Source organism: Bombus pascuorum, chromosome 5 (genome assembly GCF_905332965.1).
Source record: "Bombus pascuorum chromosome 5, iyBomPasc1.1, whole genome shotgun sequence".
Taxonomy (NCBI): domain Eukaryota; kingdom Metazoa; phylum Arthropoda; class Insecta; order Hymenoptera; family Apidae; genus Bombus; species Bombus pascuorum.
In genome coordinates this window covers 8,278,314-8,304,164 of record NC_083492.1, presented here as the reverse complement: position 1 = coordinate 8,304,164, position 25,851 = coordinate 8,278,314, and the positions used below count along the sequence as shown (strand labels likewise).

The window sequence follows — 25,851 nt, the reverse complement described above, 5'->3', positions numbered from 1 at the left end:
TTTTGCTTTTATTTTGTAAATCAAAAGTAATAACATGTATTGGGAATTGTTTGATGACATAATTTCAAGTTTTTATATGTGAGTAATAAAAGACATTTTCTGATGTAATGAGTAAATATAATAAAAAATAGAAAGTTTTATTATTTCCATTCTATTTCCATAGGGAAACATAATATTTTATATATTTATCAATACTGTGCTGTGAATTATGTATAGTCCATATTCTTAAACATTAATATTTTAAAGTACAGATGATTTTGAGTTGTTATAATTTCTTTTAGCTGCCAAAATAGTATTTTTCATTAACATTATTACAGTCATAGGACCTACACCTCCTGGTACTGGGGTTATATGTCCAGCAATTGCCTGCACATTTTCAAAATCTACATCTCCTACTAATTTGTATTTATTGTCCATCTTTATTCTTGTAATCCCTACATCAATTACACATGCTCCTGGTTTTATCATTTCTTTAGTAATTAAACCAGGAATACCAGCTGCAACGACTACCAAATCTGCCAATTTTGTAAATTTTTCTAATTCAGTATGAGGAGTATGGCGATGACATATTGTTGTAGTCATATCTAATGCACCTATTTCATCTGTGAATTAATTTGCTATTATGCTTTCATTGACTTTTTTGCAATGTTACATTCTATATATATAAAATTTCATTGAATTTGCTATTTTACATTTTATTATTATATTTATGTTTTGTACCTTTGCTGTCGGCATGTAAAAGTAATGCAATTGGTAACCCAACATGTTTAGACCTTCCCACTACCACTGCATTTTTTCCAAAAGTTTCAATATTGCTCCTAATTATTAATTCTTTTACAGCCAAAGCAGTTGCTGGAATAAACCTACTGTTATTTAATGCTAAATTACCCAAATTTTCTAAATGGAAACCATCAACATCTTTATTTGGTATAATTGCTTGACATATTTCATGTTCATTCATGTGTTTAGGTAATGGCAATTGCACGATAATCCCATCCACATTTTCATCTTTATTTAAATGATCAATTTCTTTAATAAGATCTTGCTGCGAATTATTTTCTTTTAAATGAATAACATAATTTTCAATTCCTGAGTTATCAATACAATAAATATGTTAGACACGTATTCAATGTATGAATTACATCTACTAAAGTAGTTTAAACATTAGCGTTATTTTACCAATGAAGTTTGCAGCTTTTATCTTTCTTTCTACATAAACTTTACTAGCTGGATCATTTCCAACTTTTATGGCTACGAGTTTAGGTCTCTTTCTATTATCATTTATCCAATCCTGAACAGTTGCTTTTAATTCATTTTGAATCTCATCAGCTATTTCTTTACCATTTATTATAACAGCCTTTTGCCTAAAAAAAATACATGTTATGTACCTCATATTGAGTCAATTAGGAAACTATATTATATTACATTATAAATTTTTAAGTCTTTAAAAATTGAATATGTATTACTTACAAAATTTTTGAAGTATGTAACTGCCTCAAAGATCCGTGTAAATTAATTCCCAAGACTTTCTTCCAGTGAAACATGTTTCAAGTATAAAATCGTTTATATACTTAATTATTTTATAGTAAAATATATTTGATCATTTATATACATAACAACATATAAATTACTTGTAGTACTTAACATAACATAATGTAATATAACATATATACATACTGTATTTTATGTAATTATAATTCGAAATTATTATATCTATCAATTTTTATAAATAATGTGATAATGAAAAAACACAGTGGACCTGTTGTTGGTGAAAGTATACTAAATAATTTGCAGCGATTACTGGTGAAAATCTTGCAATGTTTTGTAGTGAAAGGGAATGTTGATTTTTTACTTTCGAAACTAGTTTTGTCGGTACTGTTTTATTTGTAAAAAGAATTAACATTTGATCTATATTTTACATATTTATTTCGGGAAAATGTCATTGTAATTTCACTTATATTATTTAAGAAAGTGATATATAGTATCATAAACGAGATATAGAAATATTGCATATAAACTTTCTATGGGACCACTTTTCTTCAGGTAACGATAACGATAATATACGTATGTATACTATAGCAGATTGACTATAGCGATATTATAACAACAGTAACATTAATTTTACTTTCATCATTGACTAAGGATAAGATAGATCTGGCACTATATGAGTGACAATATCGATTCAGTATAGTATTGATTTAAATAAAAACTAAAGTTTTGTATGAAATTAAATAAAATATAGAACAGGATATCCTATAATCAGAACGTAGTATAGAATTTATGTTTTCACAATACTTCAGAAAGTATTACACACTATCAAAATAATGAAATGAAAAGAACATGTTACACATTACATGTTATTAAAATAATAAATTGCTGCACAATAATAGTTAAATAATTCGGTTAATTACTTTTAAATAAAATTGTAATATCATATGTTTGAAGCATAAAAATGTGAATTTTTGAAACTTTTCCATTTTCATCTTTGTATTTTCAAATTGACTATTAATTATACATTTACGTATGTATATTATGAAGTACAGGTAGTTTGAATCGGAAACTCGTAACACAATTTATCGATAACACAAATAGTAAAATTATGTCTAATGAAAACAGTAAAAGAACAACGAAAGAAATAAAAAGACCAATGGGAAGAACAAAGAAATCACCAAAATCTTGCTTCTGTGGATAAAGATACCAATCAAGTATATCGATTTTCGTAAATATACTGAAGCTTAAAGCTAACTTCACAATTTAAAATTAAAACTCAAAGGTCAGGTTTAAGAATAATATTTAAAACTAGAACTTAAAACAAAGAATAAGTTTTTTCTTGTTCCTCATCAAACAACAATGAAGTTTAAGATTAACTTAATCTGGATCTTAGAACTAAAACCCATTTGAAAGTAAAGCTAAAATAGAGTTCTACCTCTATAGATATAGACCTTAGAGGTCTAATATTAGATATCTATATTAGATAGACACTAATCTAAGGTACATTACATTTTTCTCCAGGTCGGTATTTCAGAACCTAAAACGTAATGTACCATCTAATGTCGCGTCTGTCTCGTTGCTCAATGATTACATTTTGTTTATTTGAGATTAGGTAACTATAGATGAGGTACAGAATAGATTTGCAATGTTTTTCCGTCTTTCCTTACTTACCATCAAGTCATATGGTACGTTATCGATTCAGTATAGTACTGGCCCGTACAACGCTAGTAAGACGGTAGAATATGTAATTAAATATCGCGATATTCGATTATTATCGATATAATTTTTGGCGGTCGATTTACGCGGGAATTCCACGAACGATATTTTATCGTACGATATCGTTGTGGTCGAGTACGGTAAAATATCGCTCATGTGCATTCAGTCTTTATAGTATCGAAAGCAACAGTTTTAAGAAGCTGGAAGTGCAGCAAAAAGATCCGTTATCCAGAAGTTATCAAATCAAAGTTAAAATCAATCGTGTTCAAGATTTATATTTGCATCATAGAATATCTCTACGATTTGAAGTAACAAAATGGGATAAGGTAAGGATAAACAAGTCAAGCAATCTTCAAAATAATTTATTAAAAATGTCGCATACTCGATATTCGAATCGGTAATCAATAATGGTATAATTAGTAACTATATGCATGTCGTGTGAGCATGTTTCCGGAGGTTCTGTTGAAATTTTTTACGTCTGACGGTGATCGATCCTCTTTCATTCTCATTAACCATTCCATAGAAGTGTCTTTCAGACCAAACGATGCGATCTTATTAGTGTTAATCAATCAATTATCACGTTTACGTTATGAATAGTAATAGCTGTTGAAATTTCTCACTTTAAACGTTACAGTAATGTTTCACAATTTGGAGTAAAGTTCATTAATGCATTAAATTCATTTGTATGTCGAAAGTATTTCGTTAAGTGGGTGATGTAAGTACTCTTTCGTTTTACTTCACGTTCAATACATATGATCGGCCTGATAGACGCATCTATAAACATTTTTAGGTAGTACATCTTCGTAAACATGTACGGTGCACGAGCGCATGTGCACATATGTTATTGTCGGGCCTGTTCTTGATTCCACGCTCACCGTAAATTGGATAATTTATTCTTACATCGTAATGCATTCTTCCGTTTGTGTTTATGATTATTTTCTTGCAGTAATAGTGTCAGAAATCGAGAGTTTCGCTGTCTCGAGGTATCGAGTGTATATTCCTTGTTGTATAATTTTGTATATTCGTGCCGTGGGCGATGTGTTAAAAAAAATTAGTGAATCGTTTAACTTCTATGTTAAGCTTTCGAACAATTTCGGTGCAAACTGTCGAGCGAATAGAAAGAAAAGAACCATCGTGCATAGAAAAAAAGAACGTTGAATGTAAGTATATAAATACATACATATCTATCGCGACGCGAACGAATCGTTCGAAGGGAATTTTAAACTCAAATATCGATATACCGACAGTCGGTAATATCCTGTTTCATATCAGATTCGCTCAAAGTAGAATTATCGTACATTACAAAATCTATTACTTATAACGTAGGAAAAAGAAAGACGAGGAAAGGAGGATATCGAATATCTTAAAAAAGAGAGTTACGCGAACGATTTACCGACTGCTGATAAATGATCGTGTATGACTCTGCGTGAAAACGACAGAGAAAGCGATACTTAATGCTTACTCGTTAATTTTCATCGCTCGAAGCGACGATTATTGCGGGGCGCCGAAGCGTTTCAAACAATAAGCGTTTTCGGCAGTCTTCGGGAAGAGTTCGGGAACTCGTACAACTTCTGTGCTACTAGATAAACCAGGCCTGTTCACAGGATACGCTATAGCGTCCAAATCATTTCCCGCACTCTGTATCCATATAATTATCGTAGCATGCGAAAGTGCTCGATAACTCGATCGGTTAATTATATGTCGATTCTTCGACGAACAAAGTTAGAGCACAAAATGAGAAAACGATACCATTTCTAATTAAGGAACTAAGTTTCAGATACTAAGCAGAAACGTAGATGCGGAACTAGGATCTTGAATCTTGCTAGAGCTATAGCTTCCAATTCTTTTTTCTCTTATTTTGTACTGTAAATTTATCCTCTAAAGTATCGACACTACACGATATGATTACTTTTACTCTATACTATTTTTCGAGAAGATCACGAGACTATGACGAAGAATAAACGATTTGGGAATCCTATACGTGGACAGGCCTGAGATAAACGCTGTACAAGTCAGTTCGCAGAGTTTTACAAACTTCCTATTTACGTTATGCTTTCTCACTTTCCGATTTTTCTTCCTTCTGTTTTACGGTCGTCCGTTCATTTATATCACGCTCTCTTTTCTTTTTACGTACAACAGTTTATCGAGAAATCATTATTAAACTTAATCGTCTTGTGCAGTTTCTCGGTTCTTGCCATTATCGTTTCGGCAACACTTACGCTTACTTATGTACATAGAACCGTGCAAATTTTTGTCGATTCGATGCGCGCCTACCGGAAGTCGCTTATACTCGTTACATCGTCGATTCGTTTCTTCTCGTTCATGGTGTCTCAACGGAGACTGGTGTTAATCGAGGGAATAACAAGCGTTCTTTCGTTTCATTTCTAATTAATCATTCCCTGACGATACTTACAATCATATATTGCAGACGGAATCAAAGAAATACAAGTACATATCCGCGAGAATACAATCAAACGAATATACCTTTCTCTGTTAACCACTCGTAACATTTAAATATTTTTCATGAACGTAATCGTCAATTTCATATCGCAGGGATTAAAGTTGAAATATAAGACAAGTATCGTGAAAGCGCGAGGATAATACTTGCTCTTAAACGTCGACCTTCCGTTCCTTAATACCAGCGCGCTCATGGATATGATTTTATATCGTAATTAATAACGTCTAATCCTCTACATAGTTACTCGTTTAACTTAGATCGTGATCTAGAATTAGTTAAAACTCGTACGTGTATTTTACCTTTATTTACAATCGAGTCGTTCGTAGTCTATTTACACGCACACCCGTACGCGGCCATCGGCCTGTAATCGTCAGGAATTCTCAAATTCAGAAACTTACGTTTCAAAATCCAACGATTCGAACGATTTGAGAATTAAAGGGAAGAATATTCGAAGAAATTGACAACGCAGAACATTTTTTTTTTTACAAACATAACGTAATCTAAATACTTAAGCGTTTGAAAATATGGAAATTTGGACGAAAAGTTTCCTTTCGTAACATATTTATCGTAGTTTCGCTTTTCATTTCAACACGTTCGCTGCGTACGATTTGAAGTGGCACGTGAACTGGAAATCCCGAAATTATTTAAAAGTATTTCGTGTTAATTCCTATTAAATATTCAATATATTAAATATAATAAATAAAGATACAATTTTTATTAGCATATAGCGTTGTACGATAGGAAAAACGGATCCAAAGAGCAGCGAACGTGTCAAGGCGAGAGTTGAAGCGAATTTCGGCAAAATTCGCGGAATACCCTTTGGTCGAATCCATAGCCAAGTGGTAAACGCAGAGCCAGCATGGTGTTCAGAGGATATGAATTACTAGGACCGGGTTGGTTTAACGTCGATGCGATTCCGCGGCCGATGCCCTGTCGCCGTGCGGGTGTCTCTAAACACGCGGGCTGCGTTTTCATGCGCGACGTCAATAAAGGTTCGCCGATAAATTGCACCGTGCGGCTGGTTCGTTTGCGTATGGGTTTGATCCGGTCGTGGCAATAAACCTTTACTGTCCTCGTGCACGTGAACAACGCGGCCCCATTAGGGAAAACGTACTTTTTTTCCCCCGCGCGTAATCTCGTTCATCGCCTGTCCGTATTCGATTCTCGTCTGGGAAGCTCGTAGTGGAATTTGAAATATTAGAAATTCTGGCCGATTTACACTTTTGTGCGATTTTCCAGTTAACAGTTTATCGATATATGCGACGAAGACGTTGTTTCCGTACGATAACGAGGAATCGTTGGACTCGCGTTATCCGTTATTCGTCGAATAATTTGTAGAGAGGAGTGAAAATTAATAGCTTGACATGGGATTTGGACAAAAGTCGAAAACGAGTTATCTGCTCGAAGGTCGCGGAACAAATGATTTAATTACGATATTTGTACGAGTATGCGTTTCGAAACGGTAAAGCCGAATGGCAAAGAACAAGTAGAAACGACGATCGATATAGAGAAGAGAAGAAAATATCGAGAATATTAGCTTCTATACCGCGTACAATCGAGCACGATGAACAAAGTTACGCGCCGGAAACGGTGATTGGCGACGAAGCCGCGAGGTACAGCGTTCGCAGAGGCTTCAGGCCTCTCACAGCGATCGTTTCGTCGCGATATTTTATCTCGTGAAAGTCACACTCGAGGGAAAAAGAGAACCGCACCGTTGATTCGTCAGGCGGATTGTTTTTCTTTTTTTTTTTAATCTTCTCGAACCTATTGTCCGCGAGCACGCGACTCCTTTATTTCCTTTTATCCGACCGATTCTCCGGAAGCTTAAGGTTCTTCGACCGGGGCGTAGGTGGCAACCAAAACGAGAACTCGGCCGTGAGCGATCGTCTGGTAATAAATCAAACAAGCTTCGCCATTCCGTGCGGAATCCTCTCGCGCATGGTTCAGAGGACTTTTCGACGTTGTCCTTTTTTTTTTCTTTTCTCAGCTGCAGGATCTTCTTGGTTTCGTTATATGTCGTTTTATCGCGAATCTCTCTCTTTTTGTTTCTTTCTCGTTCGTTTTCTCGGACAGATTATTGCTATTTCGTTAAACGTTCGATACGAGCAACCGATTCGTCGCAAATGATTGAAATATCGATGAAATTTTAAAGCTGATTATCTCTTCTTTGGCAGCCTTTTCGCGGGAAAGATTAGCGTCTGTTTTCTAAACGTACGAAACGTTCCATTTTTTTTTTTTTCGTTCGATAATTTTTACTCTTCTAATGTCTGCGATCGGTGTCCGTTCTTCGCTGGTCGACCGAATCTCTCGAAAAATGCTTGAATCGCGTACAGATAAATGAAACGAAATGGCAGTGAACAGATATCACGTAACACTTTCGTCGTAAGAGCAACGATAGAACACGAAACTAAAGCGTCAGTCTTCGATTCTCTGGGGGTGTATCGCGGCGAACCGGAATCACGCGAGCAAACTGAACAATCGAGACTAAAGAAACCGTGGAAACTCTTCCTTCCCCATTTTGGCACGGCCAACTCCGGCGGTCGTACGAATTTATTGGTCCCCGCAACGCAAGAAACGCGAATGATACATCGATAAATCGAGGGTGGGAGGGGCGAGAAAATAATTGCAGAATGACGAGAATGGTTCGTTGCACGAGTTCGTTCTCGATCGAGATCGACGGTTGTTCGCGCGTACAAGCGCCGCTTCATCGATTCGTATGGAGTGGAACGTGAGATAACGCGGCGAATGAACTATAATCAACTTGGGTATGAAATAAAGCATGCGTGCGTTTTCCTATATACTTTTTTCATCGTCCCAGTGGACAAGTCTTCTCGTAAGGACGAAATCCGGTGACAACTCGACGAGAAATTTCCTCCGTTCCCTCTTTTCTTTGCATCGTCGCGTCGATGTGGACGCGTCGGCCGACGTTGCCGCCCAGTACGCGGAGGAATTCTTCAAAATTACTATAAAATCTTTCGAACGACTTAGACCTAAAGAACCGTACGGCCGAAATATCGAACGAATCGCGCGATTTCGTCGAACTTTATTTTGATTTTGTTCGTTAGCCGAGAATTATTCGCGTGGAGGGGGTGTCGGATGAGCCGATGAACGCCGCCGATGTGGCTCGTCGACGGCTCGTTCAAAGCATATGGAATTAATAAATCGAGTGAAAAAGATGCGATTCCACGCGGAATACGTTAACGATTGTCTTTTCATGAACGTATAATGGAGGGCCGGTTACCGAACGGTCGTCGATTGTGGCTTTCGTAGCGCAGACGTCCCGTCGATTTTCCTTCACCGAGCGATGTGGTTGACGTGCACGCTGAACACAGCGGGAAACGATGGCGGTGCTTTCAGTTAGCTGACCGGTCGTTAGTTTTTTTTCTTGGATCGTTTTCGGTTTGCCTCTGGTTCCCTTCGCTTCGCCTCGTATCTTCCGTCGGCTTTGTTCGTTCGTTTTTGCTTCTGCGCTTCGCGAGCTCTACGCTTATCGGCTAGTAGTAAAGCGGTTTCGAACGAGTCTCCGTTCGCAGCGATCCATTACGAAAGAACAGAAGAGCGGAATTAAATTGCATTCGACGGTACAACTTTCGAACTCGAAACGATCGTTGAAATCTCTTCATCTATCATCCTACCATTTGATTTATAGCAATTGAAATTGCGAATAAGTGGGCAGAATTTCCAAGGTAAAGTATACTTTCGATCAAAGTCGCGTCTTTCTTCACGCGCAGCCGGTGACATAATTAGAAATTTGAAAGGCGAGAAGCGCGAAAACTGCGAACGGACACGCGTGCACGAACGTGTCGTGTTACCCGATACAAATAGATAAATAATCAGTTATGTACAAGTATGAACATGGTGTACAAGTTATGGCATCGGGTGTCGTCGCGGCATCAATTCTACGAGCCGAAAAAGAATTTCCCTCCTGGCGCTTACATCGATTCTCGTCGCCGACGACCCCTTTGGCCAGGGTGTAACAATCATTATTAAACGGAGCACAGCTCCGTGAAAAACAGCATTATATATATCACATAATTTCAGGCTACCATACTTCTACGTCATTTTCTTCGTACTCGTTCTTCCCGAAGTCGTCTTATCGCTAGTGTGACAGTATCATTAAGTCGTCTAAACGGTAATCACTCGAAACATTTGGTCAGTATCTATAGTTCCCGGATAGGCTTACTATCCATACTGTTCCATCGTGATCAACGTCGATCATGCTAAGTCGACTCATCTTCGTAGGTTTCTCTCGTGTAAACGCTTCTTTTTCCCGATAACAAAATTTCAAAGACGATAGTTTCTGGCGACTCTTCTACGAATTGCTCGAATAGACGTGCTAAACTCGCGTATAGAATTCGAAAAACTCTTTTCCAAAGTAATTCGCGAGTGAAAGGACGAAGCGAGAGCGAGATTATTCAATTTTTCTGCTCTCATCGTCCCCTGTTGACGTTGATACAATCGATAGAGACGACAACGTTTCGCTCTCTTCTCAAAGACAGAGTCTCTATCGAGTCGACGAAAAAAAAAAAGAAGAAAGGAGAAAAAAGAAGAAAAAGAGAATCTGAGATGAAAATTTCATGGTTACCATCGATTTACGCGAATCACGATGAAAGCAGCGGTAGTTCATCCGAACACGCGCGACTTCGACCGAGCGTTTTACAGAGGATCTCGCGCGCTTACCAAAAGGGAGCATGAGAGCGGAGGAGAGAGAGGAGCCACTGGCTCGTGCTTAAAACCGCGTCTTCCGTCCTCATCGAGACATCACCTCGACGGACGATCGAACGACCATAGTGCGAGTATTTCTTGTTGGTTCCCTGCTCGATGCCACGGACCGACATCTTCTTCTCCTCTTCGTTGGGTCGGCGTTTAATCGAGCGCGAAGTCCAACAGAATTTCAGGCTCCTCTACCATGCCAATACGTACGATCCAGGTATCGATCGATCGGCCATCGTAAGATCTACCGATGGGTCGATATCATCTGGTCGTCGGAGACAAAAAGTTAGCTACGCTACCAGCGAAACGATATCACTAGGATCTCATTACTTATTGTCCTCGTTCAAGCAACTCGATTCCTCGAGTTTCGATGACTTTCTAACCGAGAAATCCTCGGAAATGCGTCGTCCTGTGCTCTCGGCGTAAATAATAATCAGCTCGGAGGAATGGACCGGGGCTGTTCAAGTTCTCGATCAACGTATGCGATACTCTTCGAACCAATCGACGAAGGATAGCGAACGAAAGCGATCGAAGAAAGCACGCGAGGTGCTCGGCAATTTATTTGGGTTAACCTGGATCACGAAGAAGACAAAGACGCCATTCTCATGATTTTGTTCTCGATGAAGAAAAATCCAAGGACGCTCTAAAATGTCAGAAGTCAAAGCCAAAGGAAGCCTTAAAGTGTCAGAAAATACAGAAACTGATATGGAAGATATCAACAGCTCTGGTCCATCCTCCTAAAATATCTACAAGCATCTATCCCGGAGTGCGCGCGTCTGTCGTCGAAGCTGCCTTTGAAATGCCCAGGATCCGAGTCGATTCTCACTCAACCAAAGACGTCAAAAGAAGCGCGCAAACACCGTGGACCTATCCGTGTACGAGAAAGAAAGCGCAAGCCGGTGCAGGTCATCGAGCAGCGAACCGTCCTTTTGGAGCAGAGTCTAGGTCTCCTGCGAAGTATACCGGTAGCAGAGCAGTTCTGCGCGTTACGCGGAGGCGGGCGTCGTCGTGGCGCCGGAACGGGCGTCCCCTTCAAGAGGACGCGAAATGGGACGCGACGACGCCACGACGAGCGACGAATGGGACGACCGTGGGCGATCGTCACACGGTGGTCACCCGGTCGACCTCGACGTATCGCACAGAACTGTCGCTGTGTCAGCAAATCACTTCCTTCCCGTCGATGATCGCCGTCTCCGAGGAGATGCTCTTCAGCCGGTGCTGCGATATCGATCGGTTCGCCCGTTGCCTGCAGATTCGCCAGATCAAGAAGCAGATCACGCCGATGATCGTGACGATCGCGAGGATGCCGATGGCCAGGTGCAGAGGCGGCAGCTGCAGGAGGACCGAGCAGTGGGTCAGAGCCTCGTCGTAGCCCGATGGACAATGGGAGATCCCGTCGCACCACAGCGATGCGTTTATGCACGCGTCCAGCTCGGGGCACCGCTGCTCGCAGTCGCGTGGCATCTGCAGCCCTGCGCTCGACGTCACCGATGGTCTGCACCGGAAAGTTGAGAATAGGGTTAGGAATCTCGGTAGATATCTTTCTGAAGACGCTTCAGCGTCCAATAGTTGTGAACATTTCTTACGTTGTGTATTACCGTGCAGAGGCGAGGAAGGATGATTAGGTAAATGAAGGGTCTACTTATTTTTGATGAACTCGGTACGGTTATAAAGATAAGCACGCGTATTAGCCGAAAGTATTACGTAAAGTGACTTTCTTTTGTTACAAAAGAAAGTTTATAAAATGAGAGGTAAAAGAAGATATCAGAACTTTACCGAATGGATTTATATTTAATAAGTAATTAAATAATTAATTAAATATTTATATTTAAGACGTAATACTTCTTCCAATATTGTGTATGATACGTATATGGAAGCGGGACATTGTAATCCTGTTAAGGAAAGTGGTAAAGCTATCTTTGCCGCTTTACAATGTGTACACTAAAATTCATAGTGTATACAAGTAAAATCCATAGCCTGACGGAGAGCGATAGAGAGCTGTGCTTCCTATGTGTCGGCCAACTTTTCATCTTTCTACAGTACATCGTGTGCTATTCGAAAGTAAAGTCATCGTTTCATTAGGAAGTTACGTTCCAGACGCGTAAAATAAAGAAAAGACCCTTCAACTTTAATCAAGAAGATTCTCGATTAAATTCCGAGGATAGTACCTTAGCAGTTGTTAAGAAGATTAAAGACTTTCTGAATGAGTTTTTGGTTTTAAGCGAAGGGAAGATACACTTTCCCTTAATGCTTTTGCGGTGAAATCTTTTTGAATTGTTCTAGTAGAAGATGAAGGAACCAAAAAGACATTTGGCACTTTCCTAAGCGGATTCGGTGAAGTACAGTTGCAGCGGATAAGCATTGGGAGAAGTAGCGAAATTTTGGGATCAACGTGCTAAAAGGAGGAAAGATCGTCAAGATTGGTTGTTAAGAGAGCTAACGATTTATTAGCACTTTCCAGAATGGGATTTTAGTATCAGAAGCAGAGGGCGAAGGAAAGATGTTTGGCATTTTTCCCAGTGAAATTTTGGAAACGTTGTTTTAAGGAAACCAGAGATTCCGTGCACTTGACCAAACGAGTTTCTAAGAGTTTTAAAAGAAAGACGAACGGAGAATTGTTCGAGGTTTTTCCGAGTGTGCGTGGAATGTGAAATGGTGGCTACTTTTTCTCTGTCGCGTTTTCGAACAAGATCTTAGAACTAGCGTTTTGTCAGGTGAAACGGGGATCAGTGACAACTTTCTGAATGAGATACTGTCGGTGCTTTTTGTAGATACTCCGGCGAATTGAGGGCAAGGCTCTTGGCGAGGTTCAAAGGTAACGTGAAAGGACAGATTACTGCTTAGGTTCCTCGTTCAGGATCGTTCAAGCGAAAGAACGAAGATAACCAAGAGGTTTCTATCGCTAAATACGCGGAGGGAGTAGCTGTGTAAATTTTGTTTAATCAAGGATCTACATGATTAATCCATTCGAGGTTGATGTCTAATTAAAATATGAATTTCTTACGATACAAATAGCGAATTATCAGTTAAATTCAATTGGATATGTACTGCACGACGCTCTTAGTTTGATCGCATCGTTAGGTAGGCACCGTAAGACAGGTAGGTACAAGATGGTTTCAAATGGGTTATTGGTAAATGTAGAACGTTGACTGCCACGATGATCATCGGTGACCCGGAATATATTAGATTTTTTAGAACGATTAAAGTAAGATAAATTTCATGAACCGGCAAACTTTCAACGATGTGAACAACTTGGATAAGATGGTCGGAGAAGAACGTTCAAACACGATATAATATTTTGGAAAAATCGTATGGTATCTCAATTCAAAATAACTATACATCGACAAAATGTACATATATACGACTTGTACGAGGCAAGCTGCCGCCCCTATGTCGTTGGGACTGAGGACTGTGCGCCCCGCTGCTTAGGCTGACCTCCTTTAGTTCGTGTAAGGAGGATTGCTCGCGTGCAGGGATGTTCTGGTCGATTTTTAATTGTCAATAACTAAGAAACAAAATCGAAAACGCAATTTGTTTATTCTTGATTTTTGTCTTATTTCGGCGTCAAGAATCACCCCTTGAATTATGGAAAATCTGTAGCCGAACACCCTGTATATAAAATTCGTATGGCAGTCAACGTGTTGGAGGATTTGTAAAGAAAATAAGAAAGGGTATTTCGAATTACCAACCTTCTACTGAGCTCGAGCCAGGTGACCGTGTAGGTCTCCGGTTCCTTGACGATAAATTCGACGGCTATAGTCCTGACGGGATCTTGGCCCGGTGCTAGGATCATCGCGTTGCTGCTGACGGCCCAGCCGTCACTGAAAACCTCGACCACGTGGTGACTCGATTCCGCAGGTGGTTTCGGGCACACCGACACGTGGATCGCGCCACCGGTGTGCACGACGATCCGGTTCTTCGTCGCGCATTTGCTCGTGTTCGACATTATCGTGCCGTGCATTTTCACGTAGAGATATTGGTTCGGCCCTGGATCGATCAGCCATGGATGCTTCTCGCAGTTTTTCTGAAAATAATCCACCCAGAACTTTTCGATTTCAAGTATGACATGTCCGAGTTATTTCGGCGAATATTTATTTTGTAAAACGGAAGTTCCACGAGTTCGAGTTCCACGATTCGAGCGATTGAAACCTTCGTCGTCATAGTCGTAGCCAGCCATTCAATTTGTCTTCTGTTACAGTAAATCAATTTTATGTCACGGAGCTCTTAGAAGGTAATCCTCAACTTGAGACTACACGAAAGCAAATCTAAGCGATCTACCACAGGCTTCCGATATACTTCGTGTCCAAAACTCTCCTTGAACCTCTCGTAACACGTTCAATGCGAGAGGTACGATTTCTATCTTTCGCGACGAAAAGAATGGAAAAAAGGATTTGTTCGTTTGATTTCCTTAAAGAATGACTAGAACACGAGAAGCAATTAAAGTCGATACGTATGGATTTCGCACTGAACGCGTCGATTCAAGCTTTTTCGTCTGTTCCAAATTTCTCTAAAGCCATAAAAGTCTCACCTCATCCTCGTCTATAACCGGCACCTTATACTTGATCTCTCCGGATGGTCCCCTCACTCTTCGCTTCTGCATGCAAGGGCTGGTCTTGATAAAGTCCCAGGTTCCCTCGAAGAACAGATTATTATAGTCATCCAACGCGTCCATAGACTTGACGGTGAAGTGTACCTCGACTATATTCGAGGTGGACTTGACGTTCATCGGTAGGGATCGGTTGGAGCAGAGGCAATCCCGTTGGACAGGCGGAGCGTTCGGCCATGGAAGATCGAGCACCTGTAGATATCGAGCATGATTTGGTCTTCGGGGTCGCTTACGAATTAATTGGTCGATAGATTATTATAATTGCTACGGTGACGAACAAACGCGATCGGAGAACATTAGCGTTTGTAATTGCGCTTTAAATTCACGGACGCGAGCCCGTGCCTCTCATAAATCCTGCGATCGATAACAAAATGTAACGAATGGCGGAGCTGGAAAATGGCCGGTGACGAGTTTCGCTGCTCGATCGGAATTTCAGATTTATTTTGGTCACGCGAACATTCGCCTCGGTTCGATTGTCGTGCATCCCTCCGCGATCACACCGTTTACACGCCGAATTTCTCATAAAGTTTTAATGAAAACGCGGTCTCGTTAATTACAGCCTTTACCCTCGCGCAATCGCCAACGGCGCAACTATCGACGGAGATTCTTTCGATCGTGGCTGGCAAACTTTAAATTAAAATCCTTGCTCGCTTGCCGCTGTGCTCCGGTCTTTCCACCGAATTAGTAGCGTCTTGGGAATTTATTATCCAATTAGTAAATCGTCCGATTATTATTCGCCTTTGATTCAATTTTACAGATTAATCGCGCTAGAGATATCTGTGGGACCTTACGGAATTTTGTAAATTTAACTCGGATGAGAATACGAATGTTCGATCTTCGAATATCGTTTACTCCGATTCTGTGATTAATCTTTAAACAAAACTGTATGACGGTAGGATTGCTTGCGTTTATACGAACAACGGCAGGCTTACAGCTTTGTCGGAACAGTGCAGTAGTTGGTCGGGTTAACAACTGTATTCAGGAAAGATGAATGGCCCTTCTAGTGCTCTCGTGTCGCGCAAATATAAAATGGAGCAATGCCTGTTCGAAGTTCGTTCGAAGATTAATTGGAACATGCGACTCTGGCTCGTTATTACACGCGGGAAAAAGGGTGTGAAACGAAGAATCTGAAGCGCTTCAGTACGCTTTCAATGATCGTACAAAGGAAAAGGATATCGAACGAGCGAATAAACCACGACCTGTAGGTACAATACGTAGGTGGAAAGATATCACGCGCGATAAACGCGTGCTTCTTCAAAATTATACAATTCGTATTGAAAACGCGCTGAATACAAAAAGACAAGGAAAATTGAGAAACTGAATACAATTTCGTGATTCACGCGCCTTTGTCCAGAGATTCCCTCCAAGGTGCGAGCCAACGTATTCACGCCCGACGTCCTCTTATCTTCAGAAACTATCTTACGCCAGAGGTAGCGGAAGTCTTGAAGGAACGGATAGAAATCTCGAATCACATTTTGGTTAAGGTTGAACCAACAGTAAAATACGGTTCTACGTAGAATATGGCACGATAACACAGATATTTCGGCGGAAGGCGATGTAACGTTGAACGCAAGTAGCGCGTTAGGTGTTTTAATTATGCAAGAGCGTAGCTTTTACGGCCAGGCGTTTTCTGCACGTGACTTTTACAGCCAAAGTTTCTTATTCTCTCTGCGTAATTCTGTTGCGTTCTCCTCTGAATTAATTTATTTTCTAAACGTTCTAACACTCCTCTATTTTTCTCAATGACTTGCAAATGCCTGTTTTATTTTGCAATAATTTTTCTACGACTCGTACGTTATCACAGTCATTGGCAGCAATCAAAGTGACGCGTATACACACGTGACACTCGTCGTGAAAATCGTCGTGAAAATCGTCTTTCCCCAGAAAGTGGTACATACGCATCAGACTCTTATTCGTTGAAATTTTGGAAACGTCGTCGTACGACTCACCTTCACGGAGAAGTTGTCCGATCCGACGCAGAGCAGCCGATTAAAGTCCGGACTGGAGACGCTGCGGCACGTCCGGTTTCCGTTCAACAGCTTGTTGAACCGCAGCTTCACGATCTCGTCGTGCTCGCCCTCGAATCTGTACACGCAGCTGGAAAATCCGTTGTAGCCTGCACTCGTGTCACTTAATCGAATTTACATGGCCGGTCGGCCACGCAAAGGAATCGCTTTCCCGATCGATACCACGTCGAGGAGATTACGAGGAGGAAAGTGACCGGTCAATGACGTTTCTCCTTCGTTAATTGACCAGCGGTCAAAGCAATCATCGGTTTCTATTTCTTTGCAAACTTCGCGGACTCATATCATCTCGACGAAGTTTCGCCTATTTTGTTTTGTTTGTTAATGTCGTTAATGGTATTGCACGGTTTTGAAGTTCTAGTAGATAAGTAGAAAGCGGTAATATAAGAAAGTATAGCGGCGTGCAAAAGTATCTGGCCAGATAGATTTAAAAAAGCGGTATTTTAAAAAAGTTTCGGTAATATTATACGATTAACGTAACAGCGTGCGTGTTACTTTAGTTAGTTTTTTTAGATAGCTTTTCCTTTTACTTGTCATACTCTGACATCCTCGATGTTATTTAAAATTCTTTCCGCTCTGTCACCTTTTGAAAAAATTATCTGGCTGTGAATTTTTCCACGCCGCCGTATATCTGGCGAGTATTCGGGACAATTTTTACAATTTTTGCCAGCGATGGGTAGTAACGAACCAGATTGCAGGAGAAAATAAAACGATCGGGGGCAATTCCTCTGCATTCTATAAACGTAAAAAATATCGGTAGAAAATTCGAAATTTTGCAACTTTGAAGGAAATATCGCGTCGACAGGAGTTCTAGAAAAACCTCATTCACCCTCGAAATATTACAACTCTTTTTCTCTCTCTCTTTCTTTCTAGAAAAAGAAACAAACTGTACAAATGTCTCGTGCAGTGCTTCCGAGATAGTTTTACAACATTCTACTGGCCGCTGCGTTTCGTCCCTCTCCACAGACAACGAGTGTCGCGTAATCATAATTACGAACAAAATAAACGAGCAAGCGATACAGCCTGTCCACGCGTGAAGCAGCAGTGAAATTCTATTTGAACAGCAAATAACGACGCGAGCGACGATCGATTGGAAAAACCGGGCTGCATTTATCTACGATAACGACCGGGCCACCCCTTATGACCGAAGACTTTCCAAAGTAGTAGGTGTAGTCACGGTCGTGCGAAAAGAGAAAGGACCAGCCGCGAAGACGTAAAGTCCATTTTATGGCCCCATAAAACAGGACGTCCGGCTTTAATGGCCGGCCAAGGGAACTTTCGGCGGGATAGGATCGATGAACGGTAACGGAATTGGAGAGTTGTTCTCGCGAGGTCGAAAGCAAACGGCGAAATTCAGTGTTAGTAGGACTTTCGACGATGTTTGTGTTTCCTTTTGGGAGTTTTGTTGATTGAGGTGGAGTTTAGAGGAAGCGGAGAAGGTTCGAAGGGTAAATAGGGGGAAATCTGTAATAGGGGAGGTTGGCAAGGATCTTGTACGACTGTTTCGAGGGCTGCGAGAAATCTCGAAGAATGGAAGAGAGAGGAAGATTGTAGCGGAAGAACAGGTGTTGTCGATTTGCTCAAGTTTACCAGGTGATTTGGAGAAATTTTAAAGAGGAACGTCTTTATTTTACTTCGAGGAAATTCGTTAAGTTTGTTAAGCTCGTGAAGTTGCAGCAGATAGGAAGAAGCTGTGAACGCTATTTGTAGCACATGGAAACCTCAGCTTCGATACCCGTCTTTTTCCTCGTTAAAAATTTCCCAACTTCGCGATTCCCGAAACGTTGGTCGGTTATATTTCCAGACGAGTCTAGATATATTGTAGGAGGAATGAGAAGATGCAGTAGCAGCCAGAAAATAATCGCGCCTGACGAAGAGCGATCTACTGTGGCGACACTGTCGAAGGTATTCTAAGAAAAGAAGACTCTTCCTCTTCCTCTTTTTCTCCCTCGATACCGAACAGGGTCGAGGAACTTCACGAGAGGCGACGAGACGCGGAGCGAAACTCTAAAAAAAAAGATGAAGAAAAGAAGAGAGAGAGGGGCAAAGAAAAGAAGAAAAAGACGCGCACACTTTCGTCGCGATGCACAAAGGCTCTATTTACGGTCGGCTATCGCTTCTGCAGGTGAAACAAAGAGGCGAGCTACTGACGTGCGTCTCATTCGAAATCGCGGAATCGTTTGCGCGTAAAAGGAGCACCGTTCAAGCCGGATGCGGCCGACGGAAAAAGAAAGATTTTGTCCTCGTTAGATCGTCCCGTCATTTTCTCCGGGCAGCCCTTTAAATGGACAGATCATCGATTGAAACCTCGCGCGTCTTGCTTCTCTCCTTAACACTTTACCGACTGATAGCCTATTAATCGGTTTTTCGTCACCGACAATCTTTCTCATTTTCCCATTTTCCCATTCTCCCACAGTTTTATACCAATTTGTAAAACTTACCGTTCGCGATGAACGAAAAGAATGGTATTGGAGAGTCTAAACCGAAACAGAGCCGGCGCCAGGGAGAATCTGCGCCTGAGATGCCGGTCGGACCATGCGTATGCTGTTGAATCGCTAGCGGTCGGTAAAGTGTTAACTTTTACATATTCCCATGGGACGAACCTGACTTCGTTGCCCCTACCATCGTTAAGCACACGATTATCGTTGCTATAACGCTTTACTCTACCCTTTTACGTTCGTCTATCTATTTGGGATTTATAGTTGCGCAAGACTCAAGATGCGGTAGAAAGCTACAGATATAAAGGCGACGAGTAATTTTAACAAAGCGACAGTCGTTTGGATGTTCTTAATTTTGCAGAGTATTCCTGGAGTAAATTCTCTATTCGATATCCAATACTTTTTAGATAACATCGAGAGGCGGAAGCGACAGAATTATTGTTCCATTTCTCGTCAGCGCAAAAAGATTTATCTACTCGTGATCATTTCCTCATTCACGAATTTATTTTCCAAATTTTCCTGCCGAGTTCTTTGTTTATAATTTAAAATTTTTCTCTTTCATATAGGAACAACGATGAGAAGATAAAGAGCAGGAATTGCCCCGAGCGACGTAAATCCTCGTCGAGGCTATAGCTGGCGTTCAGTGGCCCCGATCTTCGTCTTTCACCATGGCCTTAAGGACATTACGGTATCGAGAAAGCGTCTGGAACAATAGTTAAGTGGCGGTAAGGTGGACTCACCTCATATTTTTCGCACCGCCACGGCCATAAAGGAAAATGTCACGTGGCGCCTGGAATCTACGATCGGGGTAATGATCCCGATTGCGGCTGTAGAAGATCCTCGAACACGGCTCGCTCCCGTAAGGATCGCCGTCCTGGTGCAGATCCACGAATTCGTAGAGCGCGCGAAAATTTACTGGCCTGTGGAATGGAGAAAAATTTCGTCATCGGTATGCGTCTGAAGCTTGTTAAAGGTACGTGGAACGTCGAACCTCGACAATTTGAAAATTTTCACTGATCTTTTTATATACACATAGAGTAGATTGGGTAGAGTAATAAATTCACCAGCGTATTTCACTGGCGCGTGGATTTTCGAAAATGTTATGAATATTATTCGAAGAATGTAAAAATACCTGTCGGAATTCTCCGATGGGAGATTTCTAGAAAATTGAAATAAATCGCTTCACGAACAGATAGATTTTATCGCATTCGTTTAACGAAATATGAACGAACCTATGACTCGACCTAATAAAATATACGCTTCCATGTAAAAACTTTGTGCAATTCGTTCCTTTCGAAAATTTCTTATTACACGATAACTATAATTACCGGAAAGGTGAATGCAACTCTTGCCAGGTACAAAGACCGCACTACGCGTCTCTAGTATATAGAGAACATGCTCATCATCGTGATCGTGATCGTAAAAGTATGGACGCGCTAAAAATACGGGATTATTCATCGAAACGCGTAACAGGTCATCAACGTTCGATACTATAGAGAGGAATTATCCCTCGCAGGTTGTCGACGTCTGTCGCTTATCGAAGCACGTCGCAAAAGGGGTTATTTACATTTTATTTTTCACTGCGAGCCCGACACGAAGACCGCGTATTCGAGCGTGATAGCCGCACGGAACGCGGATGCGTCGCACGGTCTAGTTAATCCTTTCCGCATGAAACGACCCTCCCTTTCCCCTAGCTTTATTAACCCGTTAAACGAGGCGATTCCTCGATCATCACCGCCCCCTTGTGCGGCCAATTAAAAAATGACTCGTGCTCGCATACGCGAGTCCCGATGCTTTTCTTTTTATCCAGATCCGCTCGATTTAATTGAACTCCCTCGGTCGAGCTTGTATAATGGCATATCGGAAAGGCATTTCCAACGATGCGATCGCAAAGGGTGAAGGGATGAACAAGGCTCTTCGCAAGGGGGATGAAAGTTACTCGGGTTAGGTTGCTCTTTTCCTTCTTTCTTCTCGAGAGAGTTTAGAAATTTGTTTGTCTTACAGGGTAATCGCAATTTTCAGTTTATCGAACACGACCGCCGGTCATAAATATCACGATACTCGTCGCATCTCTGTTAAAGCATCTAACAATCTTTGCTTTACTTGGTATTTTATATTATAATTTCTTTTTTTATACTTAACGTTATTAAAAACGGTATTTAAAAGAATAAAATATGGAATACAATCTTTTCATCGAAGGATCAGTTTTTGAGAAAATCGAGTTTGGAGATTTAAAAAGTATGCTTGAACGTGGCTAATTATCCGACTGTATATGAGTAAACGACCGATAGGATGTTATTGTAGAAGCGGAAGTAAGTGATAAATATAAAATACAATTTCTCCGTTCGAGGTTTTATTTTGTTTAGTTACGAATCGATCTGGTACTTACGTGCGTATGATAAATTGCCAAATTTATTTTTTCGGAAACCAAGCGTCTTGAGAAAAAATTGTATTCCACATTTTCGACTTATTTTCACACGCAGAACGACCTCCTGTCGATTATTTAATCCTGTCTAGTCCGGAATTAGCCATGTTCAAATATACCTGATCAATTTTCAAACTCGATTTTCTCGTAAACCAAGTCTTAAATGAAACAATTTTATTCCATAGTTTTGTCTTATTTTTTCGTATAGAATCACCTCATGCTCGCTTGTACGTGTTATTCGATCGCATCCCGTACGTATATATATATGAATGAAATAACAGATTTATAATAGCAATAGCTGCCCGCCCGCGGCAGTATTTGAGTCAACGATCGCTAACTCTCTGTTTGAACACCCTTCAGGAGTTGAATTTTGAAAAATTTGCTTTGCTTCGATATGTGTTTGTTTATTTTTAATGAATAGTTCATACGCCGATTTTCGCGTTTCTGATTTTAGCGAATAGAGAGGCACGTTTATCCTTTGAGAAAAAAGCATAACCCTTCTGCGTTATTTCCACCAAGGGGTGAGTTTCGAAGAACGCTCCAACGCGTGTTTATTTTTAATAGAGAGTTTGCATACCGAATTTTACGTCCCCAACATTAGCAACTCGTGGGAAATGAATATCCCATAATAAAAAATTGTATCTCCATTTTACCCTTCTTGGGTCTGTATTTTCAAAAACCTCTTCGTATCCCATGGCTACCTCCTAAGAGAAGTATACTGTCTTAATTTCACGTTTGTAGGTATAATATATTTTTGCATTATATATTTGTGTATATATATAAAATAAAAACAACAAAGAGCATGCAGTTTGTACTAAATATCAGCTGGTATCTTAATACTTGTAGCCGACTCTGTATACACGAGACGTGCTCTGGTAAAATGAAACTGGTAAAATGAGGTTAACACGCGAAAATGACTTTCCGAGATGAACGCGTTTAAAGTTACGCACTCCGTGGTAAATTTGTCTGCTTGGTTTTCAGCTATTTTAGGCCTTCGAGAAGAAAAGGGTTGATGAAGGTAGCCCTTTTACCTCTTAAAAGAAGATAGTTGATTTCCTCACTTTTTGAAGATGTTTTGTAATTTTTCTTAACGCAATAGATACAAGTCTGCTGTTGTTATCAATACACGACGTTAATTGTTAACTCGTGAAGTGAATAATTATTCTAGAAAATTGGCTTGGTGCTTTTCCTCAGGAAATAACACGAGAAAGTCGAAACGATCTTAACAGACTTTTCAAAGCTTTAAACCCTTTCCTTACCAGACCACGTCACATATTTCTTCGTTCACGTGCCATTTCGATTTCTTTGGCGAAATTCCTCTGCTTCGGTTGCCGGTGTTTCTACAGTTATTAACTCTAATCGCGTTGTTATAAATCAAATTCGATATATCGAAACGAAGGGAAACGAAATAATTAGAAAACGTAATTGCGAAGAAAACACCGCGACAGCTGTTTGTTCAAGGATTGACTTTCAATTCACAGAGAAATTTCTAAAGGCTCGGGCTCCATGGAATCTGAGCGTTTCAGTGACTTGCAAGGGAGCGGTCGACGCGCAGGAAAAATCGCTTCTTATAAATAACTGATATTGGGAGAACCGTGGCGGAGAAACGGAAGAAAAGAGGTTGACGACGGGAGGTCGGTAGCGAAAACGTGCAAGTGCGGCAGATATTGCGCTGCGTCGCCATAAAACCTCCGCATTCCTCGCGTGTAACGTTCTGTATCGATTCCACGAGCTCCATGTCACGAGCAAATTTCGTCTGAATTTATATTCAAAGCTTTCCACCCCTTGAGCGCGCAGAAAGGGAGGGAAAAAACGAGGAAAAGGAAAGAGTAGCACGACATCTCGAAATACCGGAACTTCGACCTCTGATTTCTCGAGGAAGCTGCTTCTACGCGAAATATACGTCTCCGTTCAAAATCTTCGTTTCAAGTTCCGATCTTAATTTGCCTCGAGAAGTTTCGTTCCCTTTGACTTAAACGTCAGTCGATCGAAAGAAACGATTACTCGACGTTTTATCGAGCGAAAGATTAAAGGCTCTCTTTTTTCTCGTCGTGGATTATCAGTCTGCGATAATCTTCGCTTCCCATTATCGAAGATTAAAGATATCGAATAAAACGAGTGAAAAATTCAGCTCGCACGAAAATATTCAATAGCTTCGATTTGTAGGTATTAATTCTCCTACGATGCTATGTGACTCTGATCTGGCCACGTTTCCTGTGTTATTTTCTTTCATCCCTACGTTATCGTATCGCTGCAAATAATTCCTTCGTAATAGCTATTCATTAAACCGTGGATATTAATGCAATTTAAATACAAACTGTTTTTCTATTTATCTTTACGCGTTATGCTGCACCGTGTAAACTTTCGCGCTTTGAAATATGCCATAGATGTACAAACAGTTGCTCTCGCGTATCGCAACCAAGAGGAAGTTCACAGTCGTGGGAGATTAAACGAGATATCTAAAGGATTCGTTCTCTAATCACCGATCGTTGCCGATAATTTTCGAGAAGCTCGGGAAAAGTCGGGGCCAATAAAAGCTCGTTTCCCGCGGATATTCCTGGCGAAATCTCATTACATCGCCGCTCGAGAGAAAACATAATACGCGGCCGTGTCGATCGATAACGCTCACGTGAAACAATGTCGAACAAAACGGCACGCGGCCTGTGTAATTGAAACGGAAACCGCTTTTCTCCCCCGTCCCTCTCCCCTTCTCTTCGTTCATCCCCATTTCGCTTTCCCTCTTTCCCCCCGTATCGTGCAATCGAGTTATACTCGCCTGAGAGCCGTCGACTCGACCATCCGCATCTCGATGGTCAAACTGCTTCCGCTGGATACGAAACTCTCGCCAAGGGAACAGGGGCGACTGGTGTTCTGTAGGATGGCGTGGTCGCAGGTTCGCGGCACCTTGTCCTTGCAATAACGCGCCAACAGGGTGGTGTTTCCAGCGGGGCGAGCTGCCTGAGGGTGCGATGGCTCGGCGGATCTGTCTCCGTAACGTTGGTGTTCTTTCTCGCTGTTCGAGATGGATTATGTTTGTGAGATCGAAGCAGATTAAAGTAGCCTGGAGCGTGGATAAAGCGGGTGGCGTCTGTGCGATGAAATTTGGAAGAGAGAAAGGCGACGATAGAATCTTCGTGAATAACGCGTCACGTGAGCTTTACAAGAGACTCGTCTAATTGGAAATCCTTTTTATTGGTGCGGACCATGCTGCGTTCTTTCGGTCATTCCCGACGTAATTGTATTTCTTTGAAAAATATTTCAGGTTTGAACGAAATACGAGAAAGCTATCGTCGATGCGTACGATTTCTCGTTTCAATATTGTCTTAAGTTGATCTCGTTAAACGATTATAAATCGTAGCGAAAGGAAAATTAGAGGATGTTCGAGATGCGTATAAAGATCGGAGAATCGTTGCAGCGTTAATTTTCTCGTTAATCTCGTCATTTTCTACTTTGACATATCGTAACGAAATGAAGATCGTTATCTAAGACGGGAGTAAGATAAGAAACGCGGGACACCGGTCTACGGTTCATGGGCGAATCTACTTTCCACTAATTTCCGAGCTTCAAACACCGAGGACTACCTATAAATCATCCGAATCGCTGCATAGAAATTTCTGAACCGAGGGACAAGTTACCCGAAACCTCTTTACATAACCCAAACCCCCTTCCAAACTCTCGGACAAGAAAAACCAAACTACATCCAGGCAAGAAGATCTGTTAACAGCATGGCGTAACAAGAAAGCAAACTAAACAGAAGCAAACACGAGGATCTCGTGGTTTAGCCGTTGGTCGTGCAGTATATAAAAGCAGCGCAGACTCCGCTACAGTAGAGTTCACGAATTTTGGTCAGACAGGAAGAACTCGACGATCTTTTTCTCGCGTGCGGTTCGCGTGGAAGAAATAGAACGTGGTTATAGACTCGACAAACGTTCGAGCATTTTGACGAGGAATTTCGACAGATCCGAGGAAACGAGAGCTGT

General features: G+C 40.9%; 2 protein-coding genes across 2 annotated transcripts in view; both read right to left on the bottom strand.

The window, feature by feature from the left end:
• Positions 1-10: 10 nt before the first annotated feature.
• On the bottom strand, positions 11-2,164 carry LOC132907207 (bifunctional methylenetetrahydrofolate dehydrogenase/cyclohydrolase, mitochondrial). The gene is made up of 4 exons (XM_060960068.1): positions 1,471-2,164; positions 1,180-1,364; positions 721-1,089; positions 11-602 (listed from the first exon to the last, which is right to left on the bottom strand). Exons 1-4 carry the CDS (start codon positions 1,542-1,544, stop codon positions 241-243), a joined length of 990 nt encoding a protein of 329 aa, XP_060816051.1. The 5' UTR covers positions 1,545-2,164; the 3' UTR covers positions 11-240.
• Positions 2,165-3,553: 1,389 nt separating this feature from the next.
• The window catches only part of LOC132907226 (uncharacterized), a 180,710-nt gene continuing 158,412 nt past the window's right edge, over positions 3,554-25,851 (bottom strand). Inside the window, exons 10-15 of the mRNA XM_060960106.1 lie at positions 24,648-24,884; positions 20,187-20,366; positions 16,934-17,081; positions 14,907-15,176; positions 14,068-14,402; positions 3,554-11,873 (exon numbers count right to left, since the gene is read on the bottom strand). Of these exons, the coding sequence (XP_060816089.1) occupies positions 11,534-11,873; positions 14,068-14,402; positions 14,907-15,176; positions 16,934-17,081; positions 20,187-20,366; positions 24,648-24,884 (1,510 nt within the window). The 3' untranslated portion in view covers positions 3,554-11,533. The remainder of the gene's footprint in view (positions 11,874-14,067; positions 14,403-14,906; positions 15,177-16,933; positions 17,082-20,186; positions 20,367-24,647; positions 24,885-25,851) is intronic.

What these genes read in the sequence shown, in the direction of transcription:
- LOC132907207 (XM_060960068.1), bottom strand. Translation starts at nt 1,544, where the DNA reads ATGTTTCACTGGAAGAAAGTCTTGGGAATTAATTTACACGGATCTTTG. An exon ending in AAAAGCTGCAAACTTCATTG is followed by an intron (nt 1,090 to 1,179) that starts GTAAAATAACGC and finishes TTGATAACTCAG; the next exon opens with GAATTGAAAATTATGTTATT. An exon ending in TTTACATGCCGACAGCAAAG is followed by an intron (nt 603 to 720) that starts GTACAAAACATA and finishes ATTAATTCACAG; the next exon opens with ATGAAATAGGTGCATTAGAT.